This window comes from Filicampus tigris, chromosome 14 (assembly GCF_054856515.1).
Source record: "Filicampus tigris isolate MCC_2025a chromosome 14, RoL_Ftig_1.0, whole genome shotgun sequence".
Classification (NCBI taxonomy): domain Eukaryota; kingdom Metazoa; phylum Chordata; class Actinopteri; order Syngnathiformes; family Syngnathidae; genus Filicampus; species Filicampus tigris.
In genome coordinates this window covers 15,405,086-15,425,760 of record NC_141230.1, presented here as the reverse complement: position 1 = coordinate 15,425,760, position 20,675 = coordinate 15,405,086, and the positions used below count along the sequence as shown (strand labels likewise).

The 20,675-nt window shown below is 39.2% G+C and overlaps 1 protein-coding gene across 6 annotated transcripts; it reads left to right on the top strand.

The window, feature by feature from the left end:
• Positions 1-423: 423 nt before the first annotated feature.
• On the top strand, positions 424-20,606 carry lims2 (LIM and senescent cell antigen-like domains 2). 6 transcript variants are annotated; one of them, XM_086052068.1, is made up of 11 exons: positions 424-578; positions 12,874-13,033; positions 13,846-13,912; positions 14,064-14,184; positions 14,277-14,426; positions 14,626-14,776; positions 15,908-16,000; positions 17,076-17,124; positions 17,235-17,310; positions 17,556-17,744; positions 19,380-20,606. In XM_086052068.1, exons 1-10 carry the CDS (start codon positions 550-552, stop codon positions 17,698-17,700), a joined length of 1,041 nt encoding a protein of 346 aa, XP_085908194.1. In that variant the 5' UTR covers positions 424-549; the 3' UTR covers positions 17,701-17,744; positions 19,380-20,606. The 6 variants fall into 6 exon arrangements, with proteins under 6 accessions (XP_085908194.1, XP_085908195.1, XP_085908192.1 ...); XM_086052069.1 differs by lacking the exon at positions 424-578 and adding an exon at positions 2,547-2,794; XM_086052066.1 differs by lacking the exon at positions 424-578 and adding an exon at positions 4,670-5,010.
• Positions 20,607-20,675: the final 69 nt, after the last annotated feature.

Sequence of the window (20,675 nt, the reverse complement as noted above, 5' to 3'; positions counted from 1 at the left end):
GCATTGACTTTTGTCAGTTACATTGACCACTTTGGGTCCTAAATATAGTGTTGATATAAGAGCATATAATATCGGGAAAAAAGTTTGAAGGGTGGGACGATTTCAGCAGAAAAATGCAATACAGCGGTGGAGATTACCGATTGTAAATCTTTATTTGGTAAAGTCAGACTAAACCTCAATAATGGTTCCCTTTTACAAAATAAAAGTTAACTACAAGTGACAATGAAGAGTCACACTAATAAAAAATACAATTACATGATTTGTACGACTGGCAAAACCATTCAATTAGCCGAATAGTTTAAATAGTTATATCGTGCGAATATATTTTTTAACAATTCAACTGCACAATTAGTTTACTTTGAAATTTTTTAAAGCGGAAGTATTGTGTCCAATTATGGCTAGCTTGAAGGCGTCAGACTCGCGAAGAGGAGGCCTCCTCTTACCATCGTTGAGTCAAGACCACCGCTCACGACTCGCGTTCCACCCGAGACCTTCAACATCTGTCAGCTCGAACGCAGAAACAACTCCGGTCCGGGAAAAAGACAAAAGATGCTCGCTATTTCTGAAATGACAAACGGGTGAGTCAAAGGTTCACATATTTCCCAATTTCTTGAAAAGTTGTGAAGTTGACAGCTTTTTTCCCTCGTTGGGGAAGCGGGGGGGGGGGGGGGGGGGATTAGTACCGGCATTTTTTTTCTCCCATCCAACTGGCTAAAGTTGCATTTAGCGCTGATAATGTAGTTTAAATACCCGTGAGAAGTGTGTGTTGACCAAACTTTGCACTGTGCATCTTTTAGTTTGTCAATGTAATAACAATCTCACCATCGTCACTCCATCGGCTTGCTCGCTAGGGCCCGCCACTGTCCCCTTGATGCAAGGACTTGATGCTGGAAACATGCGCCCTCGATTTTTGAAAGTCGAATTCACTCAAACATAACATGCATCCAATTTCTACGCGGCTTGTCCTGCACTTTTCTCCCCTAATAGACATGGTGATCTGACGAAATACAACTCCTTCCTTCACTTCAACGTAAAGGCTTCGCACCAAGGAGCTGTCAAAGTAGTGATGGGAAAATGAAACTTCATGAAGCACTTGTGATGGTTTTCTTGTTGTAAAGATAAAGTAATGTAATGGAAATGTATTACATTTTTAAGCCAAGAGTGACATCTATAGGAGTACAAAAAAAAAATTAGCACGAGTGCTTCATAAGTCCATCAGTACTTATCAGGAAGCAATGTTTTCAGGTGCTGTGAAAAGTATTCTCAAATCCTTTCTTTTTTGCAGTTTCCCCACTTTAATGTTTAAGATAATCAAACAAGTGTATCAGACGAAGATAACCCTAGTCAACATAAAATGCGGTTTTTACAAAAGAAAAAAATGTTCAAAGCTACCATGTAGTTGACTCATCTCCTTGCTCTAATGCTATCTTGTTGTTGCATCATGATACATATTTTTACATTCTTTATGTCCATATCTGTGAAATTATAGACATTTTTTCAGTTGATAAGGGAATGCAAAGTCTTTGTTGTAATAGTATATAAGCAATTGTAAAAAGGATGTTCCCGCATGTAGTGCAGATCAGCCTCCTCCGTGGCCAAAAATGTCCACACAGACTCCCTGACAGTACTTAGTGCTTTCTGCACCACTTCCTGTCCGTCCACGCCCCCGGGGACTGTTTGATTCTCTGTGCACTGCTCTCTCAATGCTGACAGTCTGGCATAAATCTGTTTTTTAAAGCCGGCTACACTTGTACGAAGTAAGCATTCTGCTTGTGGGTGTTTTACATTTGCCTCCGTGACTCTACACTTTGTTGATACAACTTGAGCTCGTCCCAGTCTCCAGCCTGAACGTGACCTTGTTTGGAAGAGCGCTGCTTTTGTGAGATGAAGTAATGGATAAACCATTACATTGTTATTGTTAGATGTACATTCAATGTATCTTATATTCTTAGGATATCCTTTTTTTATTTGTCTTTATTTGTCAGCACCTCTTACAGTTCATCCCATGTTTTATGATAGCATTCTAATCTGTGCACTTAAGACTTTTTGGGTCTAAAAGGACTAGAGACCCCCTATTTTCCCTTAGTTCTGTTCGGTTGTAATCAGGAAAGTTGTTGCTGTGTTAAAAGGCACTGTTAGGAAATAATCTGTTCAGGTACATATATGTACATTTACAGTTCAAAATCGTTATGTAAATGCAGTAAATATACAATTTTTCAACATAGATACGAGCAGCTTATATAAAGGTGAGGCTTATATATCGTTTTTTCATTATTATTATTTTTTTTAAATAGAGTGGGCGCGGCTTATAGTCCGGAAAATACGGTATTGTGCAAAAAATAATTTGCAAGAAGTGCAGCACTTTTGAACAATGATGATCATCATGTCAATCTGAGGTTGTCTATTCATGATCATGGTTTTGCATATTTTGTTCCACTTTTTTCAGCCAGCATGCTATAACGGCTTGGCTTACTTTCAGTCTGATTTCAGTAGCCTCTTCACACCTCCCAACACCACAAACAAACATCTTGATTACCCTCCTTCTGCTCATCCTCATTGCAGCTTCTCTCCATCTCTTTCTTCTGTGCTTTCTCACCCCTTTTCTCACAAAGACATGCTGGCATATAACCACAAATGGACACACACACACACATTGACACCCACCCCCATCAGGCACACACACACGCAGGAAGTGATGTGGCCATGAGATAGAAGCGGTAGTGTTTGCAGTGACAGCTAAAGGAACTTTAGCAACACCGAAATGATCCTCATTTCTATCTGACATACCACACTGGTAAGACGCAGATACTGTACATTATTATGTTATTATGTTGTTAGATTAACCGCCTTGTTTCATTAGGGTCTTCCTTCCTTCCAGTTGTAACCTTAGTGCCATTTTTAAAAATTGTATATGATTCTACTGTATAGCTTTACAATCTGTCTATGATCTACTTTGCGTACTTCCTCATATGAGTGAGGCATTGCAGGAGTTATTTTTTAGAAGGACAAATCGTTTTTGTGCATTTTTGCTCTCAACCTGATTTGAAAGACGTTTTGGGACAAAAACTGTTTTTCAAGTAGGCATTCAAGCAGAAGCGCTGTTGTTACCTCCGTTGTCCACACAGTGGCAGTGAGGTTGTTTGGAATGATCCACTCAGCTTGTTTATCCAAATCCCAGATATACTGTAATTAATTACATCGCTTTATTTACTGAATCAACAGTGAATTCAAAAGACATGAAGAGGATGTTAAAATGATGACAATGTGTAGCTTTGTGTGGCTGTTCAAATGTTCCAACAAGTTGAGACAACAGCTGTGCCAACAGCTGAGATAAATGAAGGATTGTTTCTTGTTGAATACTTGAAAAATGAATACTCCTGTGGTATGGAATCATAATGGCTATATTGTATTTAATTTTCAACCGCAACTCTTTACATCAGTTTTTTCCCCCATTATTTGATGTTTTTTGTTGTTGTTGTTATTTGTTTTCATAACATCACATTGTCTTCTTTTTTTTTTTCAATTGTCCTATCGCCTTCTTTAGAGAAAGTTTCTAGTTCACAGTCAAAACTGTCATGAATTATTCAATGGTTGGCATTCTCGTCTTTCAATAGCTTATTGTGACTGCTGAGAAAAAAACAAGTTCAATTTTGATCATGATGATAATACATTCAAATGGGGAACAAAAAACTGCAAGTCTATTTGTGAGGCAGCATTTTGATTTGCCCTAAACGTTTCTTTGCAAGCTGTTGCTCAATATAAGCATTTGTGGGGGATTTATGTTCTCCTTCCTGTGTTGCCGTGTTTGTTTTGGGTTCGACCGAGTCCTTCACGCCCCCTGCTTATTTTCAAATGATTCGTCAGCTCCATCTAGTGGACTGAAAAAGTAATTCCGTTTGTCACGTGTCCTGGAATGTATTATTTTAATCTTCTTTATTCCTGGTGGCTCGTAGATCATCTAACAGTGATCCTCTGACTGAAGGTGAAGGTCATGAAATGTAATTAACTGCCGTGAGATGTTTCAAATGTAAATGGGTGCCTTGGCTCAATAACGTTGGTGAACATAGTTCTGAATTAGTTCTACCTCTTGGCTCTTGGTTTGTCTTTATCCAACTATCTAAATTTGTCATTAAGTCCTGCGATAAGGCAGGACTTGTTTCAATTTTAACTGAACTTTACAAAAAGCAACGTTTGGATACAAATGGCAGTTTTATGCCTCCTATTTGATGAATGCTTGATGTCCTTTGTAATGATTTGATACCTCAAATTAATCCTTGTATCACTTACCCCTCTGTGATTCCTAATGATCCATCATACCAAGACATTTTTTAATGTGCAAGTGGGCGTAATGATAATCAATTTATTGCTTGTTCATAACTCCTCCAGGCAGCAATAATGTCCTTAGTACGTCATAGGCGTCAAAACACTTACTTTTAAAACAAATGCGATTTTAATTACCAAGCAAACTTTGTCCAAGGTTAGATTTATGACAAACCTTTCAATAGAATGCTGTAAAGTATCTGTTTGTCACTATTGTGTTACTCCGCTGGCATCCTTGGAGTCTTATTTTCCCAAGAGTGAGCTCGTGAGTAGTAGGCGGCAAACAGACAATGTAGGCGAAGGCCAAAATGCCTTTCTCCTCCTTCTCTTCTCCACTCAGACACTTCCCTTCTACCTGCAGAAGGCAGTCAAAGAGGCACTTGATAGGTGTGCAAACGGTGTGACCACACCTCGGCACGTCCTTCCTCGAGCCCGTGTGCCCTGGAGGTGTGTCAGTCCGATAAGGAGCTAGAGCCACACGAGCCTAATCTTTTTATTTGGAGCAACCCTGAACACACATTTTCTCCGGCACATTTCTGGCCCTGTGGGTCGCGCGCTGGCGAGGAAAGGAACGACGGAGGTCGGCGGGGAGATGAACTCCTTGAGACTCAAGGCGTTGTCAAATTCGGGCTTGTACAGGCGAAGACAAGAGAGACCAGACAGCTACGGCGTGCTCGGGGATGGGTTCAGGTGCGTCGAGCTTTTTGTGAAGCGTTTTTACTTGCTATCAGGCTACGGTTACAGTTAGTCTCCTCATGCATGAATCATTTTTAGGAAATGAGTTCTGTGTTGTAGTTGTAGGTTGGTAACCATTGTTGTGCAATCAGAGACGCATAAGAATGACGGAAGGGCTACGCAGCAGTGATTATGTTTGACTGTCCAATCTCGTCATGTTCTCACAATCTCATAGTTTCTCTTCTTTGAACACTTCATGAGGTTACTTTGCCGTGTCACGAGAATTAACAGATTAATCTCGATGGTGATTGCCTTGGACAATAGGGGATTCATTTTTCCATTCACACTGCCCCAATTTTTGAGGGGATTTCGTAAAGGGTTTAGTGGTCCTTTGTCCCGATCAATATGAAATTATCCGAGCCTTTGGACTTTACTTACATTTTGTGTCGGACTGGGATTTGTTTTTGTTGTCTTTCAGAGAAAAACTATTGACATACATTGATTAGGCAAGACCTTTGCAAAGTAGTGCATTTCATTCCTTTAAGAGATGAGTAGTACGTGCGCAGCATGTGGAATTGCGGTGTGACCAATTGACCATACATCAACACAAGTCCTTCCCCTCCTCGAGTGGTTGCAGGAATGTTGCAATGTGAAGAATGTAGACACAAAGTGGGGGCTCTGTCTTGAGAGGTGTCCCCGGTCAAGTTAAACAAACTTTGATTTGTGCCCGTTGTACAAAATGCAATACTCGCACCATCTAATGGTATCTAATAGCTTTGACGCACTGCAACAAGCTTCGACCACAATCATGTTATTAAATAATACCTGTCTGTGACTGTCAAATAATACTGAGGATTATTTTATTACTACAGCGCTTACACTGGATCTCATTATTAAGTCGGTGATATAGTTGTGCAAAGGAAAGACCCCAAAGCTATGAATTAACCTAAACTTGGTGTCATTTCTTGTCATGATAGGAGTGAGGACATCAGAAAGGCGAAGGTAGTACTGTAACAAAAATCAATGAGCACTTGTATTTGATACCTCTGTATTGCTGATTTACTTTGAGCTACTAAAAGATTATACCACCCTATTTGTGTTCTTTGTTGCCGTGGGGACTCAAGTGGGACTTGAGAGAGTGCAGGTCAAAATGGGCGCCGTGACTTGAATGTGTGTGTGTTTGTTTGGGTGGGCGTGTGCATCCACTTGTGCTCTTCCCAAGCTCCCCTCCAGTCTTTGTTGCCATGGTTTCTGTTGACACTGTACATGTTTATGTTAGCAAGGCGCGCGGTACATTTTTCAGCCTGTGTCTGCTTGCATGGCAGTAGTTCAAGAGTTATTTCAAAATAGTTCCCTTTTACAAAATATTGATTGCAAGATTAGGATTTGTTGTAATGTTATGGTTATGGAAAATATATATATATATATATATATATATATATATATATATATATATATATATATATATATATATATATATATATATATATATATATGTATATATATATATATATATATATATATATATATGTATATATATATATATATATATATATATATATATATATATATATGTATATATATATATATATATATATATATATATATATGTATATATATATATATATATATATATATATATATATATATATATATGTATATATATATATATATATATATATATATATATGTATATATATTGCACAAACACTACATTACCCAGAATACTGTGTTTAGACTGGTGGGGCCGCATAGAACATATTCTTAACAACAATTCTGAGTTGACTTCCCCTTTTGAAGCTGCACCTCCACCGTGTCTTAGACCAACCTTAACTCAACTTTATTTAGTATAGAGAAAACAAACTCTAAAATGTACAGGGAGCCAGTGAAGGGAAGGCAGAGTTGTAGTTATGTCCTCACTCCTCTGAGCGCCAGTTAGGAGGCGAGCAGCAGCATTTTGGACCAACTGCTGACACTTGGTGGAGGATTGGCTGACTTCAAAATAAAGTACATTATAGTTATCCAGTTATATAAACCACAACATAACCAAAATTCTTGTCCCCAGACTTTCCCTCCTACGACAAGTACACATCTGGTGACAATCATGGGGTGGCTTATCAGTTCAGTAGTCTCTTGCCACCTAACACATTATAAAGGGTACGCTGATAATGCCTTGCCTGTGCTCTTATCAGCCTGTTGGGCTCCTTTTGTTGTTGTACGGCTCAGCTAGACCGTCTGGGCAAGGTAGGTAAGGTACTACCAGCAGAGGAGAACTTGGTTACGCTACTCAATCAGATGCATTTTTATTTTTATTACAATTAGCACAACTATTGTATCATCAGCTTACTATGGGGCAGTATGAAGAAAACAGCTCTTTGAGAAAATAAATATAATATAAAAATAGTACCAGTCAGTCACAGAACTTGACTAGGTTGAGGTGTGGCTATTCTAGAGATATTGTGAACATTATTTTTAGAATTAATAAATGGAAAACTGGCTTGTCATTATTTCCCTTGTCCCAGCTGCCTAATCCTGTTGACAGGCAACTTCAGACATAACTGCACATAACACAAATTCAGCTGTAATAGACTGACCGATGGTTCGATGGATACTTAAAGATCGGCATTTTAAGACTTTACATTTTATAGTTTGTACTGTGGAGACACAGTTTGGAAACTTTGTGACTGCAGGCTCTTACAATACTAATTTTCCTTGTAAGAGTGTGGTACACTTTGCATCATTGTGCCAGTGGCTGTAATCAGGAGGGAGGGTTGTGTGTGTTTCCTCCTCTCGCTGATTACATTTTCCCATCTTCCGTCGCCCAAACTGGGAAAGGTGACTTTTCTGCATTCATTATTCTGTCTTGGGAAGGCACTTTGATAAGTTTGTGTTTTGCCAGATATACTCTTTCCCTACTTGAGTCATTATTACAGCCCATACGTGCACAATCCTTTGATGCTGAAGTAGTTTACTATACTGTACAGGGTTTACAATTCATTCATGTTACACGAGTGTCAAAGCACTCCTCTGAATAGATGGCATTGAGTCTGGCTAGTGGAAACAAATACAGCTGTGAAACCATATATTATGTGTATACAGTGCGCCCCCCCCCCACTCACACACCAATGCACAAAAGCAGCTGCCAGCGCCTATTTTGGATATGAGGTTTCACTGGGTGTCTATTTGTAGAAAGATGGAGTCATGTTAAAGACTGGAGGACGACGAGCCACAGTTTAAAAACAACAAAAATGCACATACAGCTAGTATGGTATGCTGCTTGCATCCATAAAATATACACATATCTTTATGGATTTTGTACAAAATTAAATGAATTTGTTGAACTTCAGTTTGTAGGAATTGTACAGTGGAATTGGAATAGACGCTTAAAAATAAATATGAGTGCAATATTCTCCATAACTCATTCGCTGCCATTGACATATTTATTTGTCTTTTCACAGTCCAGCCATTCAATCCCTGGAATTTATTTAGATATTTTTTTCCAATTTCTTCAAACCTTAGGGTAAAGGTGGGTCTGAAAATGTCTGCCAGTGAATGAGTTAAATGCATCTTTTTATTGAAGTGTCATTAGATCATGCTGACGCACACACGCACACACGCCCCCACACACAACTTTAGTGTGTGTACCCTTTGCCTAAATCTGAAGATGTTTGGGATTCACAAGCAGCTTTAGGCTATATAAAGGTACAAATAAAATGTCAAAGCGAAGCCACTGTATCAAAGCTACACAGGGGTGATTTTTCTGTTATTTTTCAATTGTTATAATGTATTGTTATGCCCCCACAAGTTGTCATGGTTAGCCATAGCTTTCATTTAGCATGAGAAAATAAACATATAGATATAGGCACATTCATTCACTAGCTGCCGATGGCCACAACTCATGCTGAGTCACTCAACATGCAACAGTGAACCATCTCTACACTTTCATTCGCTGACGCCCACGTCACTCACCAGGCCAGGCCCTTCCTTTTAAAGCCATATACATTTAAAGTCAGAGATGCGAAAGTAGAAAGTGAGGATGGTGACCCAAAGTGGACAAAAATACTCCCTGTCCTCTAGGGATGTCACAATATCCAAATGTCACGATACGATAATATCACGATATGAAACTCATGATAAGATAAATATCACGATATTGTGGGGAGGTTGGCGATATATAAAAAGCCCACGATGCTGTATAAAAGCTCCCGATATTGTTTAAAAAAGAAAGAAAAAAAAAGGAAATAGTCCGTTTTTCTACATAAGAACAGCATTCACAAAGAAATAGGCTTGGCCAGTCATGGGCTCCTACTGGATATTAGCGTGGGTCTTAAACATAGGTGGCATCAAATTAAACTGCACTGATAAACTAACCATCAAAGGGTACTGGAACTGCACAAATGGAAAACAACTTGGGCTTTTAACTGTTATTATCGTGATATGATAACAATGATATATTGTGGCGATTTTAATATCGCGATATCACGATATTGCCGATATTGTGACATCCCTACTGTCCGCACATGCATGTTACTGCGTTTAATAATGCAAAATCAATTTTTATCCGATTGATGGAAAATAAGTATAATACATAAGTAGAATGTTTGATAGTTGCAACCCTATTTGGTAATTGCAAGTTTGTGTGTTAGTGCACGTGTGCATAGGTGTGCATGAATGTTCGACCGCTCAGCAGGCAGGCGTCAGGGTTGGCTCTTTATTTCAGTAGTCGGTCCAAGAATAGACAGCAAGTTCGACAGTCAGGAGACTCTTTGTGTGTGTGCGTGCGCGTGTGTGTGTGTCCGACCTGAAAAAAGAGCGCGTGTTGATGTGGGAAAGACGGAGTGAGTGGGTGTGTGTACTTACATGCAGCAGAGGGAGAGACTACACCCATCACAGTCTGATGAGTGGGTCAGTCTCCCACTTGCTTTTCGGATTACTGCCCCAATTGATCGCTGGATTGGAGTAGCTGGGAACTTTGAAACCTCAAAGTCTCAAAGAGATGAACGGCCGTGCTTTACCGCCCTCCATACCTGAGGATGTGGAGGTCTTGGACTATAATCCACATGGGGAGATGAACGGTTACCACCAAAGGTTTCGGGATGGGGATGGAGGAGAAGCAGAAGTCCTGGTGTCCAAGTCCCAGAGGCGGAAGAGCGATGTCAAAGTCTATAAGGAGTTTTGTGATTTTTATGCACGCTTGTAAGTACAAAAAGGATTACTTGTTGACATTACAGTTAATGGCAGTTTTCCAATAGAAACATTGGCTATAGTGGAGTTTACCTCTTCATCATTGAAAGATAAGGTACAGCGTGTTATAGATGTTATTGTTGCGCAATAGTATGCGGTTCCTAATACCGAATCAAGCTTTGATATAGGAATTCATAACGTATAGTGGAAGATATTGGTTGATTGCATCTTTGATAATGTTATCGTCAAAGTGATTTCCTACTCTGAATTTGTAATCATGAGTAGCAAATATTACATTTTGTTGACTGACATGCTGCTGACCATGATAACAGTGCTGAAACAATGTATGGCTCGATGGAGGTGGATACGTTAGGACATTCTATCTTCACATAATCTGATACGGTGATGCGACCTTGAGGTTTTACAGAATGTGAAGAATTTTGATATTATACAGAAACTGGGATTTACCGACTGGTTGTATTTTTTTTTTTTTTAGGTTATTTGTGCAGTCATAGTGCCAAATTCTGCATGAACTAACACAGAGAGTAATCTATTTTTGTGCCAAGGGGAGGAGTGATTATGCAAAATAGAAAATGCCAGCTGGTATCCTGAGTATGTGTCCATGAATGACATGAAGGCTAAATATAAATGCTATATTTACTGACTGAGGACATGTAGTCATCAGCTGATCTGTTAGAGCAAAAGGTTTCATCTTTATGGTTTTCTCTTTGGGATTTGGCAGAAAACCTACCATACATTTTGATTTGATCGTTATCAAATTTATGGTAACTGCATATGATACATTGAGAGAAAATGTTGTTGAAACCGAAACTAATACTTTTGGAAAGGCACTGAAATATTCTAAAATCTTGTTGTTTAAGCCTGAAGACTTTAGATGGGGGCGGTGTAGAACCTGGACTGGTCAGTTCCAAGCCGCTTTTTCCGACTGATTTGGGGTTTCATGCCCCAAATTTGTCTATACAGATTCAAACAAAAAACTGACTGACCATTTACGTCATAGTCCAAGTAAACTAGGTCATTGACAACGGTTAATCTTCATAACATCAGACAAATGGGAGATGGGTGTTTTTTTTCTTATTAAATGAAGTGGATGAGTCATTTTAAGATTGTTCAGCCTTATCGCACTCTACTGAGAGTCATTCTAGTTTTGAGGTTGCCTTTGGAAAAATGCTGGTTAAAATTGACACCCAGAGTTATAAAACGGGTTTTTATTGTGCCATAAAGACCCTCAACGCTAGGGATGGGCAACTGGTGGCCCTCCGGCTGCATGTGGCGAAGTTGATAATAAGTGGCTTAATTGCGCTTGCATGGGGTCTTATACTTAAACTACATGAGTAGGCCTAATAATTTTTTCGTGGATTTGGATTGACACGCAGGATAAACATAATACCTGAATAATATTACAATTTTCAGTGAGTTGATTTTTGTGAAAAAAAAACATACATTGATGTACATTGGTTCAATAAAAAAACAGACATATGCACATATTTGTCCATATTTAACATGGCATTTTTGTCATACATCTCATTGGGAAGTGTGTGGTCTTACGTGGGCCCCCCCAGGAGTACCGATGAAAAATTGTGGGCCCCTCCATTATTTAAGTTGCCAATCCCTGCTCTACACTTATGAGCACGTTCTTCTACATAACAAAGCTTTAGAAACATGTCACATACCGAATGACATTTTTGTACATTTCTGAATTGATTGCTTATTATAGAGGTCTTACATCTGACTGTGCACAGCTGTGGAATTGGAACAACAAGGATGATGCCCTCTACTTCAAACATTAGTTATTGGCAGCAAAGTTGACCATTCGACTGTGTCTACTGAAGAAAGTCTATTCTCCGATGAGGCAGTGGCAAAATACAGGGTGGAAATGCCAAAGTCACGCATCACTTCCTGCCACTAATCGTGCAAGGCAGGGCTGACGGTGCATGTTACAATAGGTCTGAATCTACCGGTTATAAAGCAAATATAGAGAGAATTTGTGCTTATTGCTTCTTCTCTTCTGGTTGTCGTATTTCATTTTTATACTTTGTCAACAGCATATTGAGATTTGATTTTTAGGAGCCATTAATAGGACACAATCCATAAATACCTCTTAAAAAGAAAAAAAGAATCCAACATTTCCCAGGTGATTTTCCTTCATTACTTAAAAACACAAATCAACTAATCAATTTGTGGTATGTGTTAATATACTGTATGTATTACTACAAAAGAACAATAATATAGATTACATCAGCAAATTTTCACTCTCACTTAGGTTTTCTCACTTAGGTTTTCTCATCCCAATCAAATCTGCTCCACCCAAAATGTGACAGCAATGAGTAGGCCTCACCTAGTTTTCATATTCCAGTGATAAAATGTTATGACTCCTGTCAACGAGGTCATGTTTTCATTGCGGTTAATTATTTGTCTAGTTAGCTTTGGTTCTCTTCAGTGCCTGATTGATTTTCTTTTTCACAACATTATAACAAGTTCTCATCTTTTCTCTGATTTATCTGACATATTTTTTCACAAATCCCATAAAGACTTATGAGTGGGCTTCGGTGCACTACTTTTCTGTCATGAAATTACACAATGCTTTCTACCAAGTGCATAATTACCTGTTCCGGTCACCGCTATCACTTTACTCCCTGGCACTAATGATCCCAATTTTGTTGAATCTTTTAGCAACATGGCCAACGCCCTGGCCAACGCCATGTGCGAGCGCTGCAAAAGTGGCTTTGCCCCGGCAGAGAAGATAGTGAACAGCAACGGAGAACTTTACCATGAACAGTGCTTTGTGTGTGCCCAGTGTTTCCAGCAGTTCCCAGAGGGACTCTTCTATGAGGTAAAGCTGCTGTTTGGTTCATCATGTATCATTTAAACAAGTGTATGATGTTGTCCTTGATAAACTTCAATTAACTTCATGCTCCTCTTGGTCAATAAAATGTCATTCTAAAAACATGCTGTAGCTTCCGCATGAGCAGTATCTGCCAGTTGAAGCTATAATGTTACATTCACCCAAATCCAAATATAACTGAAGGATATTGATGCAAGTATATCCTTAGTGCAGTATTGAGTTTTCTACTGACAGTAAATGGGTCTTGTTTTATTTTATTTTTATCTGGTCTGTAAGAGTGTTGAAGCTAAACTATTAGCCCATCCTATTATTCCTCCTACTGTGAATAAAGTGAAAACCACTTATGGTATTTTTGGACACCATGTAGCCTCCAGGTCTGTTCGAAAAAGTACTTCACCAGCGATGATACATAGTGATTTCCCAAGAATGCTGTTGATGTGATAATTTCAAATGGAAACACTTGCAGATATTTATATAAGTAAAGTGTTGCTTATTAACATGCGTTTCCTACCTTGTTAAATCATTGTTTAAAAAAAAAAAAACTGCATGATCATCAATTTTTGGGAGTAATGACGTATAATGTAAAGGTAATTTGAGCAAATGTGTTATTTCTGAAGTGTTTTCCAAACCGGTATACTTTTGCATTTATCAGGTCCCATGAAGTAGCTGTCAGTTTAAAATAGGTTGGTGACCTCTGCAATAGGAAACTGAAGGTCTTTTTGGATACTTTTTTTTTTCAATGAATGGTATACTTCTTACACTATGTGATAGCTGTAAGTAACCTTAAAATGTGTTTACAGTTTGAAGATAGGAAATACTGTGAACATGACTTCCAGATGCTCTTTGCTCCCTGCTGCCACCAGTGTGGTAAGTTTACAAACTGAACTCAAAGGAAACACTATTGAGCAAAAAAAGGATGCTGGATCCTGAAGTAAAAAAGAAAAAGAAAGAAAAGTAACCATCCAAGAGACCTGTTTCTTTCGAACAAACTCATCATAGTGGTGTGCTCCTGTCTCAGGGGAGTTCATCATTGGCCGCGTCATCAAGGCCATGAACAACAGCTGGCACCCTGAATGTTTCTGCTGTGACATCTGCCAGGCCGTGCTTGCCGATGTTGGATTTGTTAAGAATGCCGGCAGGTCGGTTTTACCTTAAATAGTGATACGGTACTAATGAACGTTGCACTTCCGAAGATTAATGTTGAACCTGTCCCAACGTTCCCCGCTATCAGGCATCTGTGCCGCCCGTGCCACAACAGAGAGAAAGCGCGTGGCCTCGGCAAGTACATCTGCCAAAAGTGTCACGCCATCATTGAAGAGCAGCCCCTTCTGTTCAAGAATGACCCCTACCACCCTGATCACTTCAACTGTAACAACTGTGGGTAAGGCTCCAGTAACACAGTGCAACAGCTTCATCATAAAATATGCCTTTAAAAAGCTAATAATACTAATATTTTGTTGATCTCATTTGTCTGTTTTAACTAACTGCTGTTTTGAATCCTGTTCATCTTTGCATAAAGTGCAAATAAAAATGAATGCTTGACTTGCTCATTCAGTAAACTTTTTCCTCCTTGTCTGCAGAAAGGAACTGACCGCTGATGCCAGGGAGCTGAAGGGGGAGCTTTACTGTTTGCCCTGCCATGACAAAATGGGCGTCCCCATCTGCGGGGCCTGCAGGAGACCCATTGAGGGCCGAGTGGTCAATGCAATGGGCAAGCAGTGGCATGTGGAGGTCGGACCTCTTTCAAAAACATATTCATTTGTAATACAGGGTGCCACCGAAAAAAACAACAACAAAAAAAAACGACATTATTTGAAATATGCAGTAACTGCATGTCCGAGGCAAAGCAACTGAAGAAGGCTTCAGGTTGATAAATAAATTATTTATTTCTCATCATTTCATCAACATATTCAAACGCATGTTGATTTATTGTAATTTTGTTTTGTGATTTTCTGCTTTCACCCTGCAAACTTCGTTAACTTGGTTCCTTTTTTCATGTCGTTAAATTGAGAATTTTAAGTGAGAATTGGCAATGTTATTAGACTATGAAATGATGCCATTTTTTTTTTTGACACCCTGTATATTCGGAGTTAAGTAGCAACGTAACGTTGTTCTCCAGTCATATTCAATGATTCTAAATCATGTAAACGCAGTCTACAGTCTACAGCGAATGTTTTTTTTTAAGATAAATTGAATTGATTTTGTGTTATTTCCTCAGTTAGGTGCACTTTATCTCATTTGATCGGATCATCGCTCCTTTATCGCCAATGTCTGCTCTGTTTTTCCCCTCTACATAACAGTCATCCTCTTTTAACTCTTTCTGGCCATTTTGCTGTCTTCCCTCTTCCACACTTAGCACCACGTCTGCACTTTGTGCGAGCGCCCTTTTCAGGGCCATCCGTTTTATGAGCGGGATGGTCGAGCTTATTGCGAGACACACTTTGACATGGTGAGGGTTCTAACACTCGGCCTGATGTTTCTGCTGCAGCGAGGAGCTTTGCCTGGCCTCTGTAAAAGGGCTGCGCTAATATAGTTGATAATGAATACATTATTAGGTGTTTTATGTATAACAAATGGAAATGATCACTTTTCCATTTGCTCTTAAAACGCTTTGTCGGCTTTACCCTGCTTTTTGTCTGCTACTCAGCCACGCTGTCCTCATCAGCAAACACATGACATGGTGTTAGCTATGGAGCCCCTCCATTAACTCCCAACATCCATCCAACCATTCTCTATTTCGACTTACTATTGTGAAACAACACCAGGACAGGTGGACTGATCTGAATTGTGGTGAAATGAAGTCTTGAGCTGACTTTTGTTGCAGAGCTAACCGCGTGTGCTTGCCCTTGGCCATGTTTGCAGCATTTTGTGTGTGCTAAGTGTGAGAAACCCTTCCTGGGACACCGACACTACGAACGCAAGGGCCTGGCCTACTGTGAAACACACTACAACCAGGTAATATAATGTGATGGAACGCAAACTGTCACGGCAGTTTATTAGGCGGCCACATGTAGTGAAGATTTGACATGTGTTTGCCTTGGTTTAAATATTGGCCTACCTCCTTTGTAGGAGACGTTCAGTGATTAATGGCCGTGCGCACTCTGTCCACTTCAAAAAGCAAACAGCAGACTCCTACTTTTTCCTCTTAGGCAAAAAAACAGGTAGTGCCACTAGGTGGCTGTAATTACCTTTGATTTATCTGTGTAATATGCTACTTGTGGGTTTTCTACTTTTATTTTTTTTGGGGGGGGAGGGTAAAAGGAAACTGATTTGAATCGCAAATTTGGTTTAGATCTAAAAGATGTAAGTGCATCGAATCAAACCTAATTGCTCCACTTTAAAAAGTACCATCCTTGAGTTTTATCGCGGCCCGTGTATCAAATCGCCCTTCACAGGAGAGATGCATAAAGTGAAGTAAACTACAACTCTCAAATGACTATTTGATTTTCCTACTTCTGTACGGATGTCCAGATGCCCAGCAATACCAAAATAAAACGTTTAAAATGAACCCTGAAAGTTCATGTATATTAATTGAACAACTTTGCAGTTAGTTTAACTAATGTAAGATGTAGTTTCAGTTAGTTTGTTTTTTTTTAAAAGAATTTTTTGTCAGTTTCTGTTATTTTGTTAGTTTTTATTAACTATGATATAATTGCTGTATACCGTTCGATAAACGGCTGAATGTGCATTGATGACAATCGCTACCTTTTTTTCACTTTACTCAAGCGGGAGAGTATCTAAAGCACACTCTTAATTCAAATTTTGGCTAGCGGCATGAGGCAAAAAATCGGTCAAACGCGAAAACCCGTACATAGGGGCACCTGTAGGTCAAGGTAGCATTGCGCAGTCGAAGTCTTTACCAAAACACATCTTTAAAGCCGAAGGTTAAGGCGGCATGGGATACGAATGCTGTGTGTTTTGTAAAACAGGCCCGTGCCCAGCTGCCTAACTATGTTTTGTCATTATTTTTATGAAGACGTGTTGCTGCAGTATTGCTAACATTGTTTTCCTTCCTTTCTGCCACTTCTAGCTGTTTGGAGATGTTTGCTACCACTGCAATCGCGTTATAGAAGGAGACGGTGAGATAACTTTTTGGGTTTAAAATGTGTGTACGTTGGTGTGGGTGTAAGTGCAGAAAGTTGCTTCTTGATGCGATCATTGTTTCACGGTGCTTCTCTCGTGTTTTCAGTGGTGTCAGCCCTCAACAAGGCTTGGTGCGTCAACTGTTTTGCTTGCTCCACTTGCAACACCAAGCTCACCCTCAAGTAAGTAACAAACAATAACATGTGTACTGCCACAACTTGTTTACTTGTTACTATTTACAGTGAGCCTTTTTTCCTTTTTCTTACCTTTGTGTGGGCTTTTCACACCACCTTACTCCTATTTTTTAATTCTTTTATCCAGGATTATTGTACCTCTGTTTCTTTTCCTTCTTCTCTCTCTTCCTCCATGCCGCTCCTGTCTTCCTGTTCTGCCCGTCTTTTGGGAACCTCCTCGCCCGTGCTGTCAGGGATAAATTTGTGGAAGTGGATCTGAAGCCGGTGTGTAAGCACTGCTATGAACGTCTGCCAGACGACATGAAACGCCAGTTGTCGAAACGGGAACGCGACTCAAAAGAGAAAAAGAAGAAACCATTGATACCCATGTGTCTGTGATCCTCTCTCATTTCCTTCTCCACACTTCAGCTGTTCTTCTCTTGGTCAGTTCTCTTCCCTCCTTCTGTCTTTTATGTTTAGTTGCTTTTATGCCGGTCATGCCACTCACCTCTCTTACCTGCTCAAAAAAGAAAAAAAACTTTAGAGCATTTGTTCAGTATCACTGATATCCATTAATGCCCATGTACTAGTGTGCAATTTATCCTCACTAGTAAGACAATTCAGTGCACTACTTAGATATAGAATGAATGCTCTCATACAGCTCGCTCACGGTTTGAGCATTTATTCAATATCCGCTAGAGCGCTGAATTATAAATGAAAACTAGTACACTGCAAATAAAGGCTCGGACGGCTTTATGCAAAGCCTTTTGAGAATGTATTCTATATCCTTAATATCCATCTTAATGTCCATGTACTAGTATGATCTTTGTCTTCACTAGTAGGGCAACTTTGGCATACTATTAGGGCAACTACATTACTTTATAAAACTGACTTTATAAAATTATACTAGTTAGAATCCGGTACTTGACTTGTACTACTAGTGGCTCACAGATGTCAATTAGTGCACAGTTATCTACTAGTATGCCAAAGTTTGTACTTCTAGTGTGCAGAGATTGTAGTGGAAGGCAATAGTAGACACAAAATAGTAAGACGCATTCATTCTACTTGTCCACCGTTGTCATTCTACTACATAATTGTATTCCTAGTAAGGACAAAAAAACTACTTCATGGACCTTTACATGGATGTCAAGGATAAATGCTCAAACGCTTTTGACATACTTCTGGAGTTGCAGTGATGTGCAATTATGCATGCCCAGAGGCACAGATAAAGTAATTTCCTTACTCTGACGTGTTTCAACATTTGACCATTTCAATGCCACAAACGCAAATAGAGATTTAGGTTCTTGGAAAACGTCTATGCTATGCATACAGGGAAGTCGGATCAGTCACATGCTGAAGAAGGGACAGCTTTGTTTAATGGGGGCTCTTGTTTTGTCTGAGTCCAGAGGGTAAAGCTTTAATCACTTCCGGCAGCTTTTTTTGCGTACGCTGTGGAAATGCTAGAGGAGTGCCGCGCGGTTTGACACGTGCCTTGTCCAGCCAGCGATTATCTGCTCTGTGTGGGAGGAACCCCAGAGTTAATCGAATTAAAGGCATTTGACACCGAAAAGAGCCAGTTTGCACACGTGTAAGCCAGTTATTCTTACAGACGTGTGAAAGAGCTTTCCTGTTTCGATGGCCTCTTTCACATTTTTAACTTTTTTTTATAAGTTCCTGCATCCTGAGGGAATTTGAAGGGCCTGAATTTGAATGTATTTGGTTAATTCTGAACACACACATATCCTGTCAAAAGAGGGTGTGTGTATTTACAACCACATTATCTCAGTTGTTTATTTTTTACTTTCCCTCTGGAAATGATTTTTTTTTTCCAATTGAGTTGTACAGGTTATAGGTCACATTCATGGTGGGGCGAGAAAAAGTTAATTTCAATCAATCTTGGTCCAGGTTTTTGTACAGTATATCACAAAAAAAAAAGGCATTTCAGCAGGGGTGTGTAGACTTTTTTAACCACTGTATGTAGTACAAAAAAAACTACCATCAATCAAATCTGCCTATACGTACAGTATGTTATATTATAAGTAACAAAAGTAATTGCCATTGTTTTGTTTCCCTCACAGGAACAAGTTTGTGGAGTTTGATATGAAGCCGGTGTGCAAGAAGTGCTATGAGAAATTTCCACTGGAGCTGAAGAAGAGACTGAAGAAGCTGTCGGAAACTGTCGCGCGGAAGTAAACACGACGTTAACGTAAATACCCGACATGTCTACAATGAGTCTTTTCATGTAGAACTGCAGGGCTTTGAGTGTCATGTAATGGGCCAAACTCTGTCAGCAGGTGTGCTGTCTGTGTCATTTGCGGCTCAAAAGAACCTTTCACTCAACTTGCTTTTTTACACTGCTATTTAACTCAAACACATTGCAATGGATTGACTGCGTTACTGATGCTCTGGCATATTAAAGAGCAAGCCCAAAGTAAAATGAAGAAAATGTTTTGCTTATGTATGAGATATTTACTTTTTGTTATTATCATTATTTTATGTATTGTAAATGTGTATTTTCGCTAATATATATCAAGTAGTTGCTTCAGTGGCCTTCGTGTGTCTGTAATAGACACAATTGACTATCATTTCAAGTTTGTTGGATTGTTCTTATGTGCTATGCATTGAATGGAGAATTTACTGGTGCAGTTGTCTATTTAAAGTGTGTTTCTGCTCCATTTGGTTCATCTGTACTGTCTAGTATACAATCAATGCATGCCTGACATTAAATCATAAGTTTGGTTCAAATTTTGGACCGGAAAAAAAGGCTTCATTGTGGCCAGCTGTATTTCAGAGCAACTCTTATGTTACAGTACAACTTGATGAATGGTGGCATTTTCGTGAGGTAGAAAATATGTGTCGCCGCTGTTTGTAATCCAGGCAAAATTATCCTCTTACCCCAACTTCCTCCAGTCTCGAAAACAAAGCCGACTGTCCAATCTGCTTATCCAATATTGTTTAACCTGAACTGTATTTTGCCCTAAAAAGCAAGTATCTTCTATTCACTATAATTATTAATTACACATTCCATAGTGTAGCAAAAACATGGGCCATGTGTTTTTGTTCTGAATTTCACACTTGATGCCAGATCATTTCAGTTATTCTATGTTAAAATACGTTCATATATCTGTAATTCTGCCACACTTAAAAGAGGCGCTGTGGTGTTCTTTAATACTGTTTTCTTTCACATTGCTTGGCAATCGCACAAACATACAAAAATGTATGGCCATTGGCCGTAAACCACAATGCAGTTATTCTTTTGATGAAAAGTTCTGTCACCTCAACAAAATAAACATGCTTTTAAATTATGTGTGATGTCGTAATTTTTGTTTTGTTTTTGTCGATGTGTCTGTGTACATTTAAATGACCTGATTACG

Excerpts from the sequence above, each read along its gene's own strand:
- lims2 (XM_086052064.1), top strand. The coding sequence starts at position 9,992 with ATGAACGGCCGTGCTTTACCGCCCTCCATACCTGAGGATGTGGAGGTC. Across the intron at positions 17,125-17,234 it reads TCGCGTTATAGAAGGAGACG|TGGTGTCAGCCCTCAACAAG; the intron begins GTGAGATAACTT and ends TCGTGTTTTCAG. Across the intron at positions 17,311-17,555 it reads AACACCAAGCTCACCCTCAA|GGATAAATTTGTGGAAGTGG; the intron begins GTAAGTAACAAA and ends CCGTGCTGTCAG.